The sequence below is a fragment of the Suillus clintonianus genome (genome assembly GCF_016758775.1).
Source record: "Suillus clintonianus strain FC179 chromosome Unknown DEU56scaffold_46, whole genome shotgun sequence".
Lineage (NCBI taxonomy): Eukaryota > Fungi > Basidiomycota > Agaricomycetes > Boletales > Suillaceae > Suillus > Suillus clintonianus.
Genome location: NW_024539270.1, coordinates 111,780 through 133,658, shown reverse-complemented (window position 1 = coordinate 133,658; position 21,879 = coordinate 111,780). Strand labels below are relative to the sequence as shown.

Below are 21,879 nucleotides of genomic sequence, written 5' to 3'. Positions count from 1 at the left end.
GGAAGTCGTTTGTCCACTTCCAGCCTCCGGTGAATACAACTCTACGAAAGATGCGATGCAGGGCATTACTAGGTGTCTCGAGATTCCATGTGGTGGGAGCTCTTGCAAGGATGCTCTCTGGAACTCGATCATATAAATAGCTTATGGAGCTCTGGAGGACGGCGTCAATCGTTTGGCCGTGAGGAAAGACAGCTCTTACCGCAGTCAGAACAAACGTATTCTCCCATCAAGGGGAAAAGTGCCGCATAGATTTCTTTAATTGCGCATAATTTAGCCCTATCAGCGGCTGATCACGGTGTCAATGGATCCGGAATCTGATACGGGCTTTGCCAGCCCACAGCGAGGACAGCTAAGCGGGAATATCCATACGAAGGACACGACGCATTCTAGACCCGATGGTGGCGTATTCGAGTGTCTTGACGGAGTCCAAGTTGTGACGAGATGAACGTCAGACAAAGTGCGGATCTTGAACCGCATACTAGCGGCTTAGCACGCCTCACCATCCTACTCTCACGGTGCAGAGCTTATCACGTAATCAAAACACACTCCAATCAAGGTTATGTGAGTCAGTCTCACGGTTGCTCATCATCGCAGACGACTTTTGAGCGCTGGTTCTCTGGATTTTGTCTTCGACGTCCGTGAAGGTAGAACAAAAAAAATGGACACATAGTCCATCTAGACGCGCTCACCCTATATACAATGTCCGATTCCGCATCCCAGCTTGCAAGGTGCCTGGCTGCTATCTTAACATTTCTTTGATCCACAACTGATCCTCAACTTAGTGAGGCAAAATCAACCCACCAAAGTCTGAAAGAGCTTCTCAAAACTCGCCTTCCATGGGATAAAGAGGTTGAGTTTCAAAGGAAGAGGTATTCCCATCCAAATATCCTTTTTCGCAACACGTTTCCCTGACACTAATCCGTAGTCTCCGACGTCTGTATCTTCGCCTATTATTCGTCGATCCATACGCAAAAGAATCCAAAGATGCCGAGACTCATCTTTGGATGCAGACCTCTTATCAATTCATTTCAAACTACAAGCAGAGTGTCGCAACTCTCGATCGGACCCTGCAATCCGCGCCCCGCCATCAGCCCAGGCAGAGTAATCATGGCCCGGTGGAGTATCGCAAACTGATGCAACGTTTCCGCCAGTTTCTTGCTGAAGAAGAGAAATTTTGGACACAACTGGTAGCTCGATATCAGCGCTCCTTCTCCCTTCACGAAGCACAGCATATACTCTCTACCTTGAACATTGCGATTCCAGATGACCTTGGTGCTCCCAATGGCTCCATTGGGGTACACGAAGGTGTCCCAAACTCCGGTTTCGGTCGCAACCAATTTCAATTCCCCCTCGAAGGCAATACGCCTTCTCCTACCAGCTCTGCCGAACGTGAAACAAATCTCGCCATCCTCAGCAAGGCTATAGTATGTTTGGGTGACATGGAACGATATCGGGAGCTTTACAACGAAGGTGGAGGGCGTCCTAGAGCCGGTCAGGAAGATGGCACAGGGTCTGCTAGGAGGGGTGGCCGCAACAGGAGAGGTGGCGCACCAGGCTTTGATTCGGTACCACGCGCCAGGAACTACGACAAAGCTGTCCAGTGCTACGAACAAGCGCGCCGTTTGGTCCCTTCGGAGGGCAATCCATCCCATCAGCTAGCCATTCTCGCTTTCTATCAGAATGACATGTTCAGTTCGCTTCTCCATTACTATAGAGCGCTCTGCGTTCGTCAGCCTTATGACACCGCATCTGAGAATGTCAAGAAAATTCTCAATAAATCGCTCGATCAGCACGCCAAGAGGACACGGGAAGGGGTGCAAGCCGCACCCGAGATTGGTGATTTACCGCCACGCTTAAGAGTCGAGTCCTTTAAGGAGAAAGTTGTGCTATTGCATGCATTATGGCGATTAGGTTCAGATAAGTGAGTCATTGAATTCGGTTGATAATATGAGTTGTCAAGATGAAATAATAATTCCGCACCACCCTTTAGATCAAGGTTAAATCCCATTGTGCACGCAGCAGATGTCGTCAAGGATTTCGCCGCTCTTGTTGCAGAGCGCGTTCTTCCAATTGAAAACGTGACCAAGGTCATTGTTCTCTCTGAGGGAGCATTATGGAAACATATCATGATCCGGGACACGTCTCCGCCTTCGAATAGGAGATCCGGTGGGATTCCTGACCCAGCTACCGTCGAATCCCAGATTCTGAAGCATATTCTTGCCATTCATCAATCTCTCCTGAAGATAGGCGCCGGTGAACTTGACATTCCACCAGAAGACACAACTGAGAACGACCTTGCGCAGTGTATCACAGCGGCATTCAGGCGCACTCTACCTGCGTTGCGTGTTGCGAGCAAGTGGTTGTTAGCAAATCTCAAATATGTGGCGCGTACCACATCCCCTGCGGGGTCAAGCCAAGTCGAAGAAACTCCAGGAGTAGTCAACTCAGACATGCCAGCCTTTTGGGAGGATTACTTGCGTTTTTACAACGCCCTCAAAAGGTTATTCCCAATAGAGAAGCTACCTTCGCTGCTCTCTCCGCTGGAAGAGGATGAGGATCTTAGGGGCTTTCTTCCATTGCGAAACCTCATGATTGGCGATACTCCTATGATCGCAGACGTTGATGCGCGCAGGGGGAACGGATTGACCACTGCGGGGCCACAGGGCCGTGACAGCGTTCACCCAAACGAAGAACAGCTAATGAGGATATCCGATTTGCTCAAAGATGTCCGGAAGCTCGCGGAATCACCGGTGAGAGCCGATTGCTCTGTTTTTGAATTAATTAAATTTACCTTACCGTAGGATTCTCCGATCCACTTGCAGGGTGATACTTTCAAGTCTCTGCTTGAACCCACCGGAACTGCACCTGTGGCTCAGGCTCAGGCAATCGGTGCGGATGCTGTACAAGGGCTTATTACGCCTGTAGTCTCGCGTCCTGATGCTTTCGACTTGATGCCATTGGAGACTTATGCGGATGAGGATGCTATGACTGATACAGGACGTACTGACAACGATGATCCGATTGAAGATGCATTCAGAACCGTACTGAACGCTGAGGTACAAGATGAAGGTGATGAACTGGACGATGACGTCGTAGTTTGGGACCCAAGGTAAAAGAGTGCCTATTTCATTTCCATGGATCTGATGTTATTTCTAGGGCTTCCACTTCGCCGGTGGGTGTGGTATCGGCCCTGCCGATGACACCTATATTGCCATCAAGCATGATAAACGGCAACTTCATCAGCCCCAGTGCATCCTCTATTGTGTCCCCAGGCCGCGCGGCCCCGCCATCGCCACCTTCTGCCTTCACAGGAACGACAGCTCAAGATTTATTAAACAGTTTCTCCAAAGCTGGTGGTGACATTGCACGATCTCCCCGCCGTCAGCCTATTGCACCCCCATCTCAATTTCTTTTCGGCTCTGGGCCCGAGAACATATGGTCAACGACTCGTGATCAGAACCCGCCAAATCTTAGTCCCAGGCCTGCATACAGTGTCGAGCACAATGTATCGACGCCAAACAACCGCGCTATACACCCCTCTAACCGACCTCCGCCCCTGTCCTCTTTTGCACATTCACAATCCCCGTGGTCGCCTTCCTTTGAGTTTACGCACGATCCGTCAAACATTCACACAAATCACTCCGCTTCACAACCATCCGATCCCGGGCACCACCATTCGCTATACTCGGCTAATACAATTCAGAGCTCCCCTTCATATCAGGCTGCAGCATATAGTGGAGTGAGTCATCAACCCTTTGCGTACCCACAGGAGTCGTTGTACTTGAATGCGGAGATCGCTCCCGCTGCTCTTCCACCACAATCGGGGCTGCACTATCAACAGGGTGGATTCAACCTCTCTCCTTCAGTGCAGCAGCAGTATCCTCGGCCGATGCAGCATTATTCGACTTCGTCCATTTGGGGAAATATCGGGTGATGACCACCATCTGGTTGTCGTCGTTTAACTGAGACATTGCCACATGCTCGCGGATAGATACAACACGCTTGTGCAGAGCCCGCTAGCGGCCTGCATTCGTTATCACCGAGTCCAAGCCGGAGGGTGCGAGATGCCATTCCAGACCGTAGCAGAGTTGCACCTCCTGATCAAGGAGTATTAGTGACTGGTACTTTAAGGCCAAATGCGCCTTGAGAACAATCAGAAGTTTCATCTATCTATTTCATGCCTGTCAAACCTATTTTGTTTCTTCTTTCATAGCCGTGTCGTTTCGTTTCGTTCTCAGATCTGTATTATACTGCTTCAGTTTTCGTACTGTAGCATGTCATGATTCGGTCTTTAAAGCGTAAATTTTACATATGATCAGACTTTGACCCCCGTTTCGAGTTTTGTCATGTACTTGATATGTATACGTCTACTTGTTCGTGCTATTAGTGTCCGTGTCGTGCGTCATGCGGCGGCGTGTATATTGATTCATTATCTGCCTCGATGCCAATTTCCCGGGGGGAACATTTGACGTGTCAATGATGTCCATATGAATCCAGGCTGATGTGGGACGCTATCAGGTGCTCGGTGTACTGAAATGGTCAAATGATAGATAATGCATATGACTCTTACCCCTGTTGGTTCAAGCAGAGAATGAAATCATCAAGGGAAAATAAGATTCATAAACTGAAATGCATCGTCATTCGCAAAAAAATGTTTCTAACTCTATGCAGGAAAGTACAACCCAGGAGATCAAGTACAAACTCGGGAGGAACAAAGGATATCAAGGGTACAAGAAGATATTAGCACTGTGTCCATAAGCAGCTAAGAGGGTTTATATGTCCGTCCTATGGATGATATATCCTTTCTGGGGCTGAATGAAAATGGGGGTGGATCCTAAAGGCGTTCGCCACGGCCGATGACAGTCACCTGGACAAGAACGTGCATCAGTATAGGAAGGGCGGACATCTAATCCAAAAACCACCCACCTGGAAGCCGATTGACCTGAGCTTTTCTGCATCCACGAGCAACCGCCCATCAAAGACAAACGCAGGCTTGTTCATGCCCGCGTACACAGCTTGCCAGTCGATCGTCTTGAATTCGGCCCACTCGGTGGCGATGATGACAGCTTCCGCATTCTTGCAGGCTTCCAATGCAGAAGAGCAGATGAACACTTGGCGTTGGACTTGGCAAAGCATGCATGAGTTTACAAGACGTGACATGTAAAGAAAATCGTGGGGCTTACTCGTCGCAAGTGGCACGTCAGGGCTAGCCTCGTTGAGATCTGCCCATATCTGGTTCGCCTCTACTTGGGGGTCGTAGATGTTGACAAGGGCCCTTTCCTGCTGGAAGTCGCGGATAAGCGTGATGGCAGCTGACTCCCGGGTGTCGCCTGTGTCAGCCTTGAAGGCAAAGCCAAGAACAGCAATGCGCTACAACGGGTTAAAGTCGATTTTTGGCAGATGCGCAAGAGAAGTTGTGTACCTTGCCAGTGATAGTGTTGAACAGAGTATCCACGACCCGCTTACTGAACCTCCTCTTCTGGTATTCGTTCATCGTTACCACCTGCTTCCAGTACTCAGCTACTTCCTTTAAATTAAGACTCTCTGATAGGTAGACAAGATTGAGAATGTCCTTCTGGAAGCAACTACCTCCGAAACCAACGGATGCACGGAGGAATTTCGGGCCAATGCGCGAGTCCTGTCCGATGGAGTGAGCGACTTCGGCGATGTTGGCACCTGTGGCTTCGCAGATGGCGGAAAGTGCGTTGATGGAGCTGATGCGCTGCGCAAGCATGGCGTTCGCAGCCAGCTTCGAGAGCTCGGAAGACCACAAGCCGACAGTCAAAATCCTTTCTTTGCTATATGGTCGGTCAGCATAACATCAAATCCGCACTGCTACGGCTACACTCACGGCACCCAATTCTGATAAACCTCACATAGCGCCTGGCACGCCTCCTTACCCTCCTGGGTCTGCAAAGAACCGATAAGCACGCGATCAGGAGCAAAAAGATCGCCGATGGCGGTTCCCTCAGCGAGGAACTCGGGGTTGGAGAGGATGTCGAAGCGTGCGTTGGGCTTGCTGTTGGCATCGAGGATGGTGCGCATGGACTCTGCGGTCCTGCAAGGTACGGTAGATTTCTCGACGACGATCTTTGATGACGTGGCCGTGGCTGCGATGCGCCGAGTAGCGAGCTCGACGTAGCTAAGCTCCAGTTCATCAGCACACGATCATATAACGGGAGGACAGATGCAACGTCGAAAACTCACTTCAAGTCTGCGGCGAAACCAGCACCGACACCGCTCTTTTTGGTCGGAGTGTTAACAGATACGAAGATGAGGTCTGCATCCTGGATGCCCTTATCGACATCGGTGCTGAAGAAAAGGTTGCGTCCGCGAGCCTTGCGAACGACATCCTCCAGACCAGGCTCATATATGGGAAGGTTGAAGTCTGGCGAGTTCCAGGCATCGATGCGGGCTTGATTCAAGTCAACGATGGTGACCCGGATGTGAGGGCATTTCAGTGCGATCACTGCGCAGGTTGGACCGCCTGCAAAACAAGAGTAAACTCGAGGTGTTCAAAAGCGAGCGATCCTGTGAAGCAGCTGCTCACCGACGTATCCAGCACCGACTAGAAGTGATAAGTAAGAAGATAAATATAGGAGATACTAACTTAGGACTTACTGCAGCAGATTTGCTTGACTCTGGGCATTGTGGTTGTAGATCGAAAGAAGGGCTGGGTTGACTGAGAGCTTGGTATCGCGATTCACTTATTAAGTAGGCCGTTGACCTTGAGGGAGAGTGGCGTTACGCGGTGAAGCGAGTTTGAGTGTTGCCGTCGTGGACAGAACGTCATTCTAGGACCCAGGTACCAGTCACCGCTTGCCAATGGCCCTCATGACACGATTTCACTCTTTTATCAATTAAAAACATCAATGATTGAGCTGCTTTTTGTACGTCCCACTCGACGAACAGGCCTGCAAAGGACCAACAAACGAAAAAAACGTGGCGAGGAAGCACCGGGCGGAGTAGAAGGCCGAGAGCTCGAGGGAAGTTTGATGGCCAAGTGTAAATGCCCAGTGCGTACCACCTGCCGCTTCCCCACATGCTGCTATGTTCCCCAAGCTTCTACGCAGCTACCAGTCGAGGATTGACGATAGCCAACCTAGCAGTCTCCCCTAGGCAGATCAGAATTCAAGAAAGCCGTTCCTTCTGTATTAGGACAAGACCGTAACATTAAGGGTCTATCGACGGTGCGTGTCTTCGCCTTTATGTCACCTTGACCTCGAACATGGCGGCCGCATCTCTAAAGACGCAAGGCATATCTCCTTTCACGCATATCAATCGCGATTTCCGTCCCACACTTGCCTTGTAGACGGGTCCAGTCTAGTGAGCGCTGCGGAGAGCAAAAAGTCAGCCATGCTGCCGGTACCATGTGCCGAGATGTGATAAGACCAGATTAAGTACGGGAGATACAAAAGATTACTGAAAATAATGGTAACTTGCAGCCTGGACTCAATGGAGCACTGTCGAATCACATGGGCGTGATGTCAAGATCAAGTGTTCTGATGAGCAGATGGGCGAATATCAGATGAATACGACGTAGTAGAACTAAACACGTGCAATATGAATGAAAACAATGAACGGCACTTGAGCGCCCAGGTAGCCTTCGTACAGTCCACGACAGTGCCTTCTTTGAACATGTTCTCGCAAAATGCTTCGAAACATGTTCATTCCACCAACAGGCCTGGTACAGTAACGCTCTGGAACCACGAAAATTGCGGACAAACTATGAGGTGGATGACTTAGCCGAGTGTCTCCTCACACCGACAAGGACGCGAATGCGAGCGGGGTTCTTCATGATCACCAACCAATGGAACGGTAGAAGTGCTCAGCCTCGAAAAATGTGGTCCAGTCTACTGAGCTGAGAGGATGATCGAGAGCGTTGTGAAAACCAAAGAGACCATTTGCGCAAGTATGACAGCTTTTCACCATCACATTTTTCTGTGTTTTGAACTCATAGAAAAATCATGATGGTGAATGGAGAGAAATGATGTTTGAGTGGCTGTGCTGAGGACCTGGGCAACAAGTTGGGTATTTGAAATGACGTTCGGCGGTTCCATCAATTTCCATGTCCCAGGTATTCATTAACCTCTATGATGATAATATCCCTCTCATCAGAACAGTCATTAGTGAAGAGGATCAGGTAGGAGACACATCCATTCAGAGTTCTTCCCTCTCAAAAAATCTCACAAGATTGATCTAGTCTTTTCATCTATTAACCGTGATGAATATGTTTTGATCTACATACTCCTTTGAAGGCAGGTGGGGGGAACAGATATCTACAATTCTTCTTACACGCCAAACCTTTGGCTCTAGATCAGATCGGACCCTGGCAGAAGACGACGTTCTTTCTTTCGCGGCGACCGGAGAAGATCAACCGTGACAAGATGCAGGCCCACCTCTCTGGAGATGAAGCGTAAGCCCCACAGGTACACTTGACCCTGGGAGCTTTGTGGCGCAAAACAATTACAATGCACCTTTCGCCGCCAGGGATAAATCTCTTATGCTGCTTGATATCCCGAAGCTAATTTTATTGCCGTCTCACACTGCCGGCGGTCATTAGCAAAACTCCCTATGAAGTCGGTAATTGGCCTGTAGTTCAAGTGAGTCATTGGCACTCCGTGGGTGGTTGATGATGACTCTCGCACAGCAAGTTGCAGCATGTCCTTGTAGGAAGGTCATTCTTATTCAAGTTGGCGTGCAGTCTCTACTCGCATCACTTTCATCTGTTACAGTCTTGCATCCAAGCTAGCCTCCCTGGATTCTGATGTAGGATCATACTTTTCTACTCTAACTTTTGATCCTCTTGTGTGGTAGCCTTCGACAGACTGACAATTAGAAGACTTTACCTCCGCCTCCTGTGTCAAAAAGCACCTGGGACCTCTGTTCAAGCCAAGTGGAGCCTCATGAGGAAGCACTACCGTTCCATTGTCCTTCCAAATCTCCTCGTTGAACTTTGTCTTCACACGGACAGCATGGCTATATTCGCACTCGGTTTCATTAAATTGTTCAACGACTGCAATACAGCCCCTGGATCTCATTTTGGCACTCGCACGGCGTTTTTTTTTCCGGCAAGATGCACAGAACACTTGTCGAAACCGGCATCGTCAATGGCTTCACACGTGCGAACAAAGAGAATACGGGCGCCGCCATCAAGGGCCTCCGTCACACCGCGCTCCGCTCTCTTCGTCGCCACTATGCTATGGTATGCAGTGGATATGAGCCGCAGTAGAAGCTACCCAAAGGGAATCATGGTATACTGGTTCTGGACTCATCTACCATTTCACGGAATGTTTCGAAACGATGTCACCGCGCTAGCCGGCGAAGAATAGACACCATTGATATTACTGTTACAGCTGCCCCCTAGTGCCCACACAGTTAATGAACGCACCCGTCTAGCATAAACACTAGCGTACTACTTAAAGTAGTGCGCGAGAGGCCCCAAGTGTGACTCCAACCTTCTCTTGGCAACTCATCGCTTTCATGGCAGCCACATACCAAGTTGCTGGTCTCAATCTCCTCCAGGCAAATAAAACAAAAGCAACATAACCATTGGACCAGGGTGGTCGGGTGCAGGTCCTCCGCGGGAGTGCTGGGGTCCTGGCGCAGTGGCCGGAGTCCTGGCTCGTAGGTAGTCGCTACTCCATGTTGTAGTCGGTCCTCGATAGATAGAGCCGTCGCCTCCTGTTATAGAGGTTTGGCCTTGGTTTCCCTTGCAGTCCGTGCCGGTCCACCATTTTCTAAAAGCGTTATTAGGAGGAAAAACATGGGTATTAAATTCGCAAGACATAAAGTATGGGGTAAACGTTCCAAGTCCAAAAAATAAATAATAAAGAAGTCCATTGTCGAACACACGACGCGCAACAAGGACATCAAGGCGACAAAGCTTGAAACAACAGGGAAAACAGTCTTCCACGACTGAACACAAGAAATGAAGCAAGGAGGGAAACGGAGGGATAGATGTGCGAAACTATGCACTGGTTTTTCATCCTGCGGCGCGTTAACGCAGCACAAGGACTTTCGGATTTTCTGGGGCAAGGGTCGAAAGGGCGAGGGGAGGGGGAAAAAGGACCGATGCCAAAGTATGCCGAGGTCGAAGAAGGGGTGGGAGGCGTAAAACGAGCGACCTGGCGAGAAAAAAACAGCAACCACTCTAAAGAAAACTCACAACTCAACGCCAAAACAAGCAGCGAACGGGGACGAGAAAACGTGGAATAAAGAATGCCCCGGGCCAAATGTGGAAGACAGGATCCGCTGAAGAGGTGTCGCACTTGATGTACCAGTAGCACCCGGTGCTAGGGACGAATTAAGATGTGCGAGAAAGAGAAATATGAAGATGCTGTGAAGACAAGAGAGCAGGCGACCAAGATAAAGCAGGGTGAAGACAAGAGAGCAGGCGGCAAAGATGAAGCAGGGTATAGGAAAGAGCAGAACAAGCACCGGATGCAGATTCGAGAGATCCAAGGGTATAGGGCCTAACCGGCGAAGCAGAATGATCCAGGATAACAACCAGCAGTGAAACAGGGGAGGGCCTCGGGGGTACAGCGACAGCGCCTAGGCAGTGAGGTCAAGGGTCTTACGTTCATCCCCGACCATTTCATGAGCACTAGGAATAGGATGCCAGAGGCGACTGATCCATCGCTTGAAGCCCGAGGTTCGAGACGGGGAGGCAATTCCCTTTGGTGACAGATGCGTGGGGGACGCAACGAGGGTCGCATTAGGTGACGCGGTGGCGCGAGAAGGCAATGGAGTAACGCGTAGATTCCTCCGCCCCGGGCGAGGCCTCTCTCCTCGATCGATACGGCTGATGAAAGACTCCAGGCGTCGCACAGGAACTGGACCGGAATAATTGTCGCATGGCTGAGGTTGCGGAACACCTTGGTCCAGAGGTGCATTACGACGCATGAAATGGCGGAACGACCAATTCGATGAAGGGCACGAGATCTCGGCGGCCCCAGAAGCCCAATTAGCACGAATTTCGTCGCCGTCCACCAACGTTGTCACGGTCGTTGCACAGGCAGGACGGGCGGCTTGCTGCTCCTTCTTTTCAGGCGCTGGTCGGCGGGAGAAGAGCTTAGCGGCAATTTTCTGAAGACCTTGAATGCCACTCTTAGCCTTGACTCTCCACAAAGCTTGAGCACGGTGGCGCTCGCGCTTCAGCGCCGGGGAAATGAAGTTGAAGTTGGGCAGCGGATCGTTCGATGGTTCACATTGGCCGAGCGAGATCGGAACTGTGGTTGTTGTCGTGTCTTTCTGATCGAACATAGGAATGCAAAGCGGAGGAAGGGTCCGTTTCTCGACTTTTTTCCAATCACTAAAATTCTTTCAGCACGGGAATCAAATAATCAGAGTGGACTCGTACCTCGATGCAAATAATGGGTGATTAAGCATAGCCTCATATAAAGGCCTGCTTTTGACATCCTTCTGAAGCATCTGTGCAAAAAAAGTCAATGACCCTGAATGAACAAACACCCATGTAAGACTTACACCGCGCAGGAGATCCCGAGCCTCGGGATGGAAATTGCTGTCAAAGTAAGGATCAAACTCGACAATGCCATCGGCTATGTGAAGACCGTCAACCGTGGCCCAGGGAGTCTAAACCAAAGTCAGCAATGATCCATCGAAGAATCCAAGGCTTACCCTTCCGGAGAGCATCTCGTACAGCATGACACCCACTGCCCAGAAGTCAATTGCGAAACCATACTTGACGCCCATGATAAGTTCCGGTGCCATATACTCTGCGGTGCCGCAGAGTGAACTCGCGAGATAGGGCGCTTGCGAGAGGCTGGTGAACGTCCCCGTGGGGTTGTAGGGAGAAAACGATTTCGGATCGTCGAGCGTGAAGACCTTGGCTAAACCTAGATCTGCAATTACGAGGTGACCATCGGAGTCGATAAGGATATTGGACGGCTTAAGGTCCCTGTGGATGATCCCTTGGCAGTGGAGATGATAAACACCGACAAGCTAATTTGGTCAGAATGCGGACTACAATCGTAGGAAGAGCACTCACAAGCTCTGCCGTGTATAACCTTGCTCGATCAACTGGAAGAATCCGGCGCGGATAAGTGCGGATGACGTCATGAAGATCACCTCCTGGATAGAACGCCTGCCATAGAGCGTAAGCCAATCCAACCACAAGTTGACAACATGCGCAATCACTCACAAGAGCTAGATAGAGACATTGTGCATCCTGAAAGCCTGCCTCGACTTGCATACAATGACGATCACCTATGACCCGCTTTAGGGCATCCAGCTCGACTCGAAATTGCTGGAGATCGCATAAACCCGCGCCTTGCCTCTTGATGACTTTCAATGCCATGGTCTTATTCGTAATCTTGTCTTCGACGCGGTAAACGACGCCGTTCGCGCCAGCACCAAGCTTCGCACGGACAATGAAGTCACTGAGGCTTGTCTCATTCTTGAAATTGGACCGCGGTAGAACTTCATTCGCTGAGCCAGTCGAGGCGTTGAGGACTGTTGTGCCAGATATGCGTTGATGGGACGGCACCGCTGCATGAGCCTTGCGGTGAGGAGCATGGATAGGGCTCAAGATGTCCATCGCCTATAGCAACCCGTAAATAAGTGCCACTGAACATCATGGAATCTCACGTACTTTGTGGTCCCTGGCAAAGAACGCTTCAATGAAGTCCAAGACGAATAGTCTTCTCCGGATGTCGAGCACGTCTGGGTCGTGGTACGCATCGCCGAGGCCTTCAAGCCCCTCAGTCTCTCCAACTGCAGAATCCATACCGGTGAGGACAGGCGGAAGGATTCCAGTTGCAGAAATCATGATGCTTGCGCTAGAGGGCCATGCGACGATGGCAGCAGCGTGACCGCCAGACGCTGCGGGAGTAGAAACAGACACGTTATACGTAGGAACCGGGACGCGGTTGACCTTATTGAAGGCAAAGGAGTTCTTGGTCGACTTGATGCTAGTCCATACCTTGGACAAGGACTTGGCCTTGAAAGCGTCAGAATAGATGACGAGAACGAATATAAAGGACACTTACTGGCTTGGTGATGAGACGTTCGCCTGCTCGGCCTTCGTAGAATAGTTGAAGTGCAACCATGTTGAAAGCTTGATGTAGATAAAGAGTGTTACGTGTGGAAAGAACGTTGAGAATGTAGTAGATGGTGAAAAGAGCGGATGGAGGATTCATTGACAAAAGGCGGTCTTTTATACATCATGTCTCCTCAGTCTGAACTGCAACGAGTACCTTAGGAAGCAGCAGTCAAGAAAGAAATTTGGATTGAGACTGTTTGACTGGACTGGAAGTTGGTTCAAGTGTAGCATCAATGATAACATAGATTACTCACCACGGCAATCTATGATGTCATTGAAGTATTACGCGTGTGGGACCGGTTCGAAAAGACGTGGATTTGAAAATTTTGGTCTAGACCGAGCATCCCACAAGGAACAACGACAATAACATGGAACATTCAATGTAGAGCCAGAGGGAATAAGTGGTATAGATGAATGCGCTCGAATGTTCAGTCAGAATCGTTCTGGCACCTAGAAGATCTTGTTGACATTCGTGGACCACCAAAGTATTATAAAATAGCTTTGGAATACTGAGTAGCAATGCTGCATTATCTGGATCGTATCGTGTCAATACGCGCACGAGATACGACTGCCTGGCTGAGAATCAACCGATCAGTATATCCTGAATTTCTTTGAGAGATAACCTGCCTGCTACAAAGTACGCAGGTCGTGCATGGTACGAGAGTTAGTAACGAAGCTGTTCCCTGTGAATGTAGGATATTTGGGTGCAGGACGGCCACACCCATTTGTGAACAACGCTACCAGGGACTTCTAGTAGCACTAGTGTCAAACGACCATGTCTTCAGGGGATGTTTTGAGATTTCACTATAGAGACATGTGTAGCACCATTTGAGCTCAAAGCACGAGGTCGTTGTCGACTTGAAGTCAGCCTAACCTAATAATTTGCTGACATAACGATCATCGAAACTTTTTTTGCCCCATCAAAGTCCCACTACGCTTTCAAAGACTCAAGAGTGCAAAGTCCTCAGCAATGGCGACACTAGTAACGCTACCTTCCCTGCTTCCAACTTGGACCCCACCCTCTGAACCAGCCTCCTCCATTTCTCGTGAGTGTCTCGCCATAATCATCTCACTTAGTGACATATCCTCATTCACGCAGCCTTTCTCCAGCGCAGACTCATTCCTGCAGGCGCAGCCTACCTAGCTCACATAAAACGCGCACTTAACAATTTCACCTTTGCTGAGTATGACAAGCAGCTCGAAGAGGAGCAGAAGCGCCTCGAGTTGCTTAACGCGGATGGCCTGAATGGGGAGGACGACCTTGGCGTCGGAGATGAGGAGGAATCTCCCGAACTCCTTTTGCTTGACGCAAAGGAGTGGAAGGTGTGCATATCTCGGGGCTTGTTTGCTACGATCTAAACTCTAGATATCATTTGCAGAAACAAGACCACTATCAAGTCCTCGGATTGTCACACCTGCGATACAAGGCGACGCCCGAGCAGATAAAGATTGCCCGTATGTAGCGGACTGCTGTCATCCTCGGATTTTCTGACGTATCGCTACTCCGCAGATCGCAAGAAAGTTCTGAAACACCATCCAGACAAGAAAGCCGGTGCATCGCATACCACAAACGATGACGCATTCTTCAAGTGCATCCAAAAAGCCAACGAGGTTCTCACGAATTCTGAACGACGGCGCCAATTCGACTCTGTCGACCCCATCTGCCTATCACTCGAAGAAGAAGATCCATCTGCCTCTGACTTCAAAGGCCAAGAAAATGACACTGCGCTCTTTTTCGAAACATTCGCGCCTATCTTCGAGAGGGAGGCACGATTCAGCAAGAAAACGCCCGTGCCAATGTTAGGCGAGAACGATGACCCAAAGGAGCACGTCAGTGCTTTCTATGATTTCTGGTACAACTTTGATAGCTGGCGATCATTTGAATACCTGGACAAGGAGGTGAATGAAGGAAGCGATAGGTAAGCGATAGGAACCACGAGGCTGTGCCTTTTCAGCTCACGTATTTCACCCGCAGCCGCGATGATAAAAGATACACTGAGAAAAAGAACAAATCTGAGCGTGCTCGTCGAAAGAAAGAGGATATTACCCGGCTCCGCAATCTCGTGGACCTTACTCTTGGTCTTGACCCTCGTATCAAGCGGATCAAGCAGGAAGAAAAGGAGGCTCGGGAGGCGAAGAAGAAAACCAAGGGCGGAATGAACGCTGCAGAGCAGAAGGCCAAAGCAGAAGAAGATAAACGTAAAGCTGAGGAAGAGGCCAAGATGAAGGAGGAGGAAGAGAAGGTAGCACGGGCGGAGGCCAAAAAAGCCAAATCTGCGGCAGCAAATGCAGCTAAAAAGGCAAGAAGGCAGCAGCGCGCCGCGGACACCGGTGAGGCTGCACCGTAGTAAAATTATCTGGCTAGTCGTCTCGTGCCGATACCATGGGCATTCATACTCTCACCGCTGCGGAATGTCATCAGTATTGAGACCGCGCTTTGGCAATTCTGAATGTAGAGAACATTCTTCTTTGGCAACTTGCGGGCTTCGAAGATGTGATGTACCTACATGATGGGAGTTCAGGAAGTGGAAAGAAGGCAGTATCCGATGGGTCAAATTCCAGGTGTCACAGGTTTCTATCCCAGCTCGCTAGAATGCCAGTGCAGCCGCCCGCCCCTGGCACACGTCCAAAGCACAACAAGGAGCAAACATTGCTGCAAGGCAGATAGAACCATCGCGAGGATGGCAGATTATGATAGATTGGAATTTCGCGGACAGGGTGGCAGTGACGTTGACGTGAGTCAAGTATCGGACCATGCGTCACGAAGTTTCATGAGGAGTAAGATGACCCCATACTGCTGCTGTGATTGACGTGAAGACCGCCGATCAATATTTTGTTCGCGTATCTCCGAGTCGCGTCGCAGACCATAGAACAGGATGACATAGAGGACCCTTTAAGTGCAGATACAAACCAGAACAAGGAAGGTTCCATGTATGTCAGTGGGGAGGCCGAGCGCTCGATTACGAGTTGTTCCAGAAGATTGTGCTTGGGAGATGTGATGCCAGTGTCGTTGTTTGTTTTACAGGTGTGAACGGTTCAAACACGGATAACATTGGGCACGGGAATACCACGGAGTTCAAGCTCAAAGTTCCAGCGGTTGCCAGAGAAAAACCAAAATACAGCAACAACCGGTCCTCTGGCGGAAAGAGCTCAATCAGCGGGTACCATAACTTGGTGCATGCTAGTGCATGTTTGGTCGCTTATTGTGCTTTATTTGGACTTTGTGGCACAGAAGAGATGCGAGGAGGTCGATTAAAGGATGGACACTCCGGGCCTGTCAACCTTCGTCAACAGTCTTTTTCTTCCAATTTTATGGTCCTTAAAGACCCTCTCATCCTCGTATCAATGTTTCTCATATCCTGCTAACCTACACTCACGTCGCGGGCGGTGAAGTACCACCATTTTGTCCGGGACGGTACTACCCCCTTGATTTTTTTCTGACTTACCAATCTCATCTACAAACATGGTAGGATGACCCAGCCAATCGTGTTCATCGTCATGTCGTCTAATCCATCCTCCATTCAGGTTCTCCTCAGTGATAAGAAATACGCCTGGTATGTCTTTCATTTCCTCCCATCATCATGTCTTGTCCTCATTATAATCACTCCGTAGTGAAACATGCATAAAGGGGCACCGCTCGTCCGCATGCAAACACACGGATCGCCCCCTTTTCGAAATTAAGAAAAAAGGTCGTCCAGTCACTCAGTGTGAGCACTGTAGAGAATTACGAAAAACAAAACAAGTACACGTGAAGTGTTCATGTGGATCTCAAGATCAAGGCCCCCCTGGTGCCCACGAGGCGTCCCACAGCAAGAAGGGTACGCCTAATTCGTCTCTGAAATTAATCTGTCTTATCTTCAAGGCCCCTCCTTGTTCTTCTTCAGGGACGCCGAAGTTACCGGCTACTGCTGCGTTTCCGCATGGCCTTCCTGAGGCCCTTGAAACGCTAGCTACTGTGCTGCCGGCATCGGACGACTCAGACCATAGCGGTAGGCCCGAAGCGCCATATTTTCATCTTCATCATCTTCAGTATTGACTTTTTCAATAAGGTGAAACTTCTTCAACTGGCTGTAGATGTAGCTCCGGTGGCCCATGCAATTGCTGTATCCCTCGCAAGCCTTCCACCCGCCGTCGCTTCTCAGGCGCGGAGCCACCTAAAGGAGACAAGCATCATTCAGACTCTTCCAAACATCGTCGTGCCGCCGTATCCCCTCCTCTTTCATCTCACGTCTTGGCGCGCATTGCTGAGCTCCGCCCAGTACTTCCAAGACCGGCTCACAGGCAACTCCCTCTTGATGGCTCTTTGCACAATCCATCTTCGAGCGTCCCTCACGGCCATAGCGCCCGCCATCATAACTACGACTTCAGCCCTTACGGTCGCGCTTACGGGTACACTCACTCAGATCACGCTCACGATCAAAATGGGCCACAATTGACTGGTGATCCCCGCATGTTCGCTGGACGTCCTGTTCACTCCCCACAGCCAGCCCTGGGAAGCCAGCCAGATGCATGGTCGTCTGCTGGGGCCTTCCCCTCTCTGTGTGCCTGTGGTGACTCATGCATGTGCCCTGGATGTAGCTTGCATAACAATCCACCAATCACCGGCGGAGCTGCCTATGCCTCATGCAGTAACCCATCCACTTGCGCGTACTGTCTCGATTGCACCATATTGTCCATACCAGCAGGCAATCCGCCTCCTATCATTGACCCGTCCTCTGATCCCTCGCAATCACAAGAATTCGATGAATGGCTCAGACAAGTCGCGCTTAGTGCGGGCGTCTCAAATTCGCAGCCGAATTTCAACCCGTATGAACTGACCATGCCACAAGCACAGCCCTATGAAACCGGAAGCTCGCGGATACCTGAGAATCCGTCCCCGTCGGTAGAGTGTTGTGGTGGGCGGTGTAAATGCCCTCGTAATTCGTGTGCCTGCCCTCCAAATTGTCGTGGATGCTCTCAAGGTTGTCAGTGTGATAATCACTGTAATGATCTGCGGCCCCGAACAACGTTTGCGGTATCTGGCGAACGGGGTTCGTGTTGCAGAAAGGCTGACTCAAATACGAACATTCCTTCAGCTGGGAGGCGCCTCCCTGATTTTATGGCTATGACGAATATGCGCGACCAGTCGTCTGCCCCTGGGGCGGGCGCCGGCGGTCAAGGATACTATGGTCAGCAGGGAGCATTCGTGGATTACTCTGAGGCTCCAAGTCGTTCGTCGTCCGGATCATCCTCGTCAAGTCGCATGCCCACGAGACCTCCGTCCGGACCGGTGAGTATCCGATGTTTGCCATTTACAAACTTCGACTGATCTGCAGTGTTTACTATCATCGTTTAGGGTTCTAGGCTGCTGGGGCAAAGTGGCCCTTCCAGTAGTAGATCGCCGCAGTCGCACGTTGGACCTCCCGAGAGTACCCGCAGTTTTACTACCTACGCGGAGTCCGAAAGGGCTCGTGGGGCTGTACAGTACTCGAACTATAACCCCTCCCTGGATGCCATGCGCTTCGACTAGGGAAGTCTGCCACGGATTGAATTCTTATGGATTTGATGTTATTGTCCTCCTTTCGTTTTTACGTTGTGCTTGTCTGCTTCTTGTGGCTCGCTGGCTTACTGATGGACATGCAGTGGCCGTGATTGCCCCTTATCTATATTTTTCGTCTCGTTATGATTTTTTGCCTTCTCTCGACGCCGTGTCTTGCTCGACGGACGGGATAGAGATTCATCTAGAACGTCTGCAGGGCTTCATTCTTCTTCTTTACCATGTAAATTTCCATATACGTTTGCTCCAGCAGCAGATTTTATAATTTTTCATCATTGCTGCCAGGCCTGTACGAGCGTCCCCAGAGAAAAGAAAGTTCATTCGAGTCAGCATAAAATGTCCATTTGGTCCTCCTGGGGATGGATCAAGACGTTTTCCTTGTCCTGATTAACATTGCTCTCCGCTTCTGAACACTGCAACTGCTCCAATAACACACGATTATGATTCTCTACATTGATCTGTGTGGACAAGTCAGGTGGGTATTTCACCGTGCCCAAACAGTACTCGACATACCTTGATCGGTGGAGGCCACTGGAGATCCAATAGCTCTGCGCCTTCTGGGAGCGCCTTCGAATACAAGAGAAGGTAAGGTCCTGCGCCGAGATGCAGACCCACCGGGTCCTCCAGCACATTTTCCTCGGACACCTGTGGGGCGTGAGCTTCACAGCAGGTAGGTCATCGAGGTCTCTCATACCTGGCTAATGGATGAGTCCTCTATCCTCCACCACGCACCCTTCTCTTGCACATAGGAATAGAGGTGTTTCCTGCCATACAAACCGTCGTGTACCAGCGCTACGCGGAGGTCATACTACATACGGATTAATGGCTCATTCTGGACGGTGGATACGGTCACTTACTCTGGCGCGTTGGAGCTCAGGGCAATCCAGGATTGTCGCGGCTTGATCCCGCATCTTCGCAATATTGATGTCTGTAGCTACGACGGGGTGGGCATGATAGTTAATGGCTCGCCAAGCAGAAGTATGTGCTCGCTACCTTCGATTTCCTTTTCTAGCTGAGCGAGAATACTCTTTAGTTTGTTAGCCATAATTTGGTTGACGTGAGCACGTTCATCGGTGTCCTTCGCATCCGCCACGTTCTCATAATAGTATATAGATGACCGCAGGTCCGTTAGCGTGTCTTTTTCCTGAAAATCAGTCCAGGTCAGCGCAACGGATACAGCAAGCCGCAAAAAACGAACATTGAAGTGGGCCAAAGACTTGTTATGCAATATCAGCTTTTGGATTTCCGCATGAAGGTCCCGCTGCTCCCCCCTCTTGCTCTCCGCAAGCTCAACGTTTTCCTTCAGGAATTGATCGAGATAGATGTGCTTCGGATATTTAAATGGCTTGCGCTCGCCCATGACAGTGCCCGAGCGCGCAAGATGAAACGTAATCACCTCCGAGGGCTCGAAAATTACTTGGTGTTGCTTGATATCATTCTTATGATTGGAAAGCTGGGCAGAAAGGCGACCGACGAGGTCATTCGTGTCGCTTGGTCCAAGGGCTTCGACGCGGACAATGGAGGCATCTTGCAGGAGCTCTCCGGGCTCGTCGTCAAAATTGCTGTTCCCATATTGGAACTGCATGACGCGTTGTCTACGCATTATATATCAGTGAGACGGAGAGGAGTAGCCGATGCCATGTAGTACATTGCCTGTTCAGTGCGAATGAATTCATGGGAAAACACTTTATCGAGGGCGCCTGCTACCTTTTCGAAGAATCCTGGTTCTCCATTGATCATCGCGCATACAACCAGCTCAAAGAAACGCACGATGAGATAGGTCTCCTGGTGGTTGCGCCGGGTTCGCCCAGGGCTCAGGCTTGAACCCTTCGAGCACTTCATGAGCGTCCAAATCCACAAGCTTTGCGAGGTCCATGTTGGTGAATGTTTCGACAAGCTTCCACATAAGGAGCTCTTAGGCGCTGTCAGCAATGGCTATAGAACATTACAAAACACGTTTACCTGGTCCATTCTTTGGAGGTTCAGCTTCCGTTGCGCCTTCGGACAGAGCTGGCCGCCAATTGGCGACCCGTTCACGAATTTGTGGAACATAAAAAAGCGCCTGGAGAATCAGAGCTGCATAGACCATCGTGTGTTTCGTTGGTCGTAAAGTCACAGGCCTGCACAGATGCGTTTAGTAGAGGGAAATGAATGAATTAGAGACATACCAGCCTTCCTTCCGCCATTGCTGATCAAGGGGTAAAGGCTGGTATTCGTCGCCAGTATCAGCCTGCTCAAAGCTAGCTTGTATAGCACGATCCAGGTCATCCGCACCAGCAGTATTCTGCTGAACACGGCATGAACACCAAGGCACCAACATGAAGCACGGACTGACCTACATTCGAAGGCACCATCGCCCAATTGGCATCAGGAGGCCGCTCGCTCGGTCCAAACTTCGGACCCTCTTGGGAGGCTGTCTCGAGCGACGCTTTCAAAGCACGAGATAACTCGTCATTATGCTCGTCGTCAGCCGTGAGGTCGATATTGATCGGCGAGTTCGGGCGAACAGCGGGAGGAGGCAGCGGTCTAGGCTGTATTACTTCCATCTGCGAGTGCGACGTCCACAGCGACGACGTCTCCTCTCCCCTGTCGCCCTCGATCATGGCGGAGCCTGCCTTTTCTACATCGCCATCGAATTTCCGTAGGACGCGCCTAGCCACTTCGTGGTCCACACCTCCATCCATCAAGGTGATTAAGAGCTCGATGTTATTGGACTCTTTCGCTTCATCGTGATGGTGCATGCTTGGCCTACTTACGAATAGATATAGTTAAGTGTGCTGGCTGGCAGACTGAATTGCGTTAGAATCTAAGCGTTAGGCCAATATTTGGCTCAGTGGATCATGGAAATGGACATATCAGGCACCTTAATTAAGCGCCTACTTTAGCATCATGTGATGATTCAGATCTCAGAGCTCAAGGCATATATCGCACCAAGGTCTCACCACTACACAAGTTACGCATCGGCTATCCAAATCATGCATTTTAGTATCGAAGGTTCTAAAATATAGGCTGTCGGCAGAACATTTAGTTGAAACAAAGCGCCTGAGGGAAGTAAGGATATAACACATAAAAGACATAAGAGATAAAGTCCGTTCGAAGCAAATTATACAGTCAGGTAAGCAGGGGATAGAAAGGCTACAAACGACGGAATAGCACTGCGGCGAGAAAGTAACACAAATTCGGAGCTGTCTGATAGGATGTAATACAATAGGTTGCGAGAAAAGAGGCTCAAGCCAAAGAAAAGAATGTCTACTGGTGTCCGTTTGGGAAAACGTGGTAC

General features: G+C 50.1%; 7 protein-coding genes across 7 annotated transcripts; 3 read left to right on the top strand and 4 right to left on the bottom strand.

Moving 5' to 3' along the window:
- Positions 1–699: 699 nt before the first annotated feature.
- DEU56DRAFT_950286 (uncharacterized protein) lies at positions 700–4,165 on the top strand (the record flags this gene model as incomplete). Its single annotated transcript, XM_041359125.1, has 6 exons — positions 700–728; positions 783–869; positions 926–1,921; positions 1,991–2,750; positions 2,802–3,109; positions 3,157–4,165. The coding sequence occupies 6 exons, from the start codon at positions 700–702 to the stop codon at positions 3,932–3,934; spliced, it is 2,958 nt and encodes a 985-aa protein (XP_041207354.1). The 3' UTR covers positions 3,935–4,165.
- Positions 4,166–4,834: 669 nt separating this feature from the next.
- On the bottom strand, positions 4,835–6,649 carry DEU56DRAFT_871869 (UDP-glucose/GDP-mannose dehydrogenase family, NAD binding domain-containing protein; the record flags this gene model as incomplete). Its single annotated transcript, XM_041355739.1, has 8 exons — positions 4,835–4,867; positions 4,927–5,123; positions 5,184–5,370; positions 5,423–5,798; positions 5,852–6,142; positions 6,208–6,487; positions 6,551–6,568; positions 6,622–6,649. The coding sequence occupies 8 exons, from the start codon at positions 6,647–6,649 to the stop codon at positions 4,835–4,837; spliced, it is 1,410 nt and encodes a 469-aa protein (XP_041207353.1).
- A 3,867-nt stretch (positions 6,650–10,516) lies between these two features.
- DEU56DRAFT_950274 (kinase-like domain-containing protein) lies at positions 10,517–13,160 on the bottom strand (the record flags this gene model as incomplete). The annotated part of the gene is made up of 8 exons (XM_041359124.1): positions 10,517–11,314; positions 11,363–11,433; positions 11,488–11,595; positions 11,641–11,964; positions 12,011–12,106; positions 12,164–12,562; positions 12,614–12,961; positions 13,011–13,160. The coding sequence occupies 8 exons, from the start codon at positions 13,158–13,160 to the stop codon at positions 10,555–10,557; spliced, it is 2,256 nt and encodes a 751-aa protein (XP_041207352.1). The 3' UTR covers positions 10,517–10,554.
- A 73-nt stretch (positions 13,161–13,233) lies between these two features.
- Positions 13,234–13,918, bottom strand: DEU56DRAFT_412098 (uncharacterized protein). The gene is made up of 3 exons (XM_041346096.1): positions 13,687–13,918; positions 13,318–13,631; positions 13,234–13,264 (listed from the first exon to the last, which is right to left on the bottom strand). The coding sequence occupies exons 1-2, from the start codon at positions 13,786–13,788 to the stop codon at positions 13,395–13,397; spliced, it is 339 nt and encodes a 112-aa protein (XP_041207351.1). The 5' UTR covers positions 13,789–13,918; the 3' UTR covers positions 13,234–13,264; positions 13,318–13,394.
- A 115-nt stretch (positions 13,919–14,033) lies between these two features.
- DEU56DRAFT_871868 (DnaJ domain-containing protein) lies at positions 14,034–15,411 on the top strand (the record flags this gene model as incomplete). The annotated part of the gene is made up of 5 exons (XM_041355738.1): positions 14,034–14,109; positions 14,163–14,386; positions 14,443–14,518; positions 14,574–14,982; positions 15,039–15,411. The coding sequence occupies 5 exons, from the start codon at positions 14,034–14,036 to the stop codon at positions 15,409–15,411; spliced, it is 1,158 nt and encodes a 385-aa protein (XP_041207350.1).
- A 1,150-nt stretch (positions 15,412–16,561) lies between these two features.
- On the top strand, positions 16,562–18,371 carry DEU56DRAFT_738657 (copper-fist transcription factor; the record flags this gene model as incomplete). Its single annotated transcript, XM_041348677.1, has 4 exons — positions 16,562–16,617; positions 16,676–16,881; positions 16,948–17,052; positions 17,113–18,371. The coding sequence occupies 4 exons, from the start codon at positions 16,562–16,564 to the stop codon at positions 18,369–18,371; spliced, it is 1,626 nt and encodes a 541-aa protein (XP_041207349.1).
- A 554-nt stretch (positions 18,372–18,925) lies between these two features.
- On the bottom strand, positions 18,926–21,787 carry DEU56DRAFT_950266 (uncharacterized protein; the record flags this gene model as incomplete). Its single annotated transcript, XM_041359123.1, has 11 exons — positions 20,939–21,787; positions 20,768–20,883; positions 20,562–20,719; positions 20,370–20,513; positions 20,248–20,320; positions 19,798–20,194; positions 19,593–19,743; positions 19,457–19,533; positions 19,294–19,407; positions 19,113–19,244; positions 18,926–19,057 (listed from the first exon to the last, which is right to left on the bottom strand). The coding sequence occupies exons 1-11, from the start codon at positions 21,338–21,340 to the stop codon at positions 18,926–18,928; spliced, it is 1,896 nt and encodes a 631-aa protein (XP_041207348.1). The 5' UTR covers positions 21,341–21,787.
- Positions 21,788–21,879: the final 92 nt, after the last annotated feature.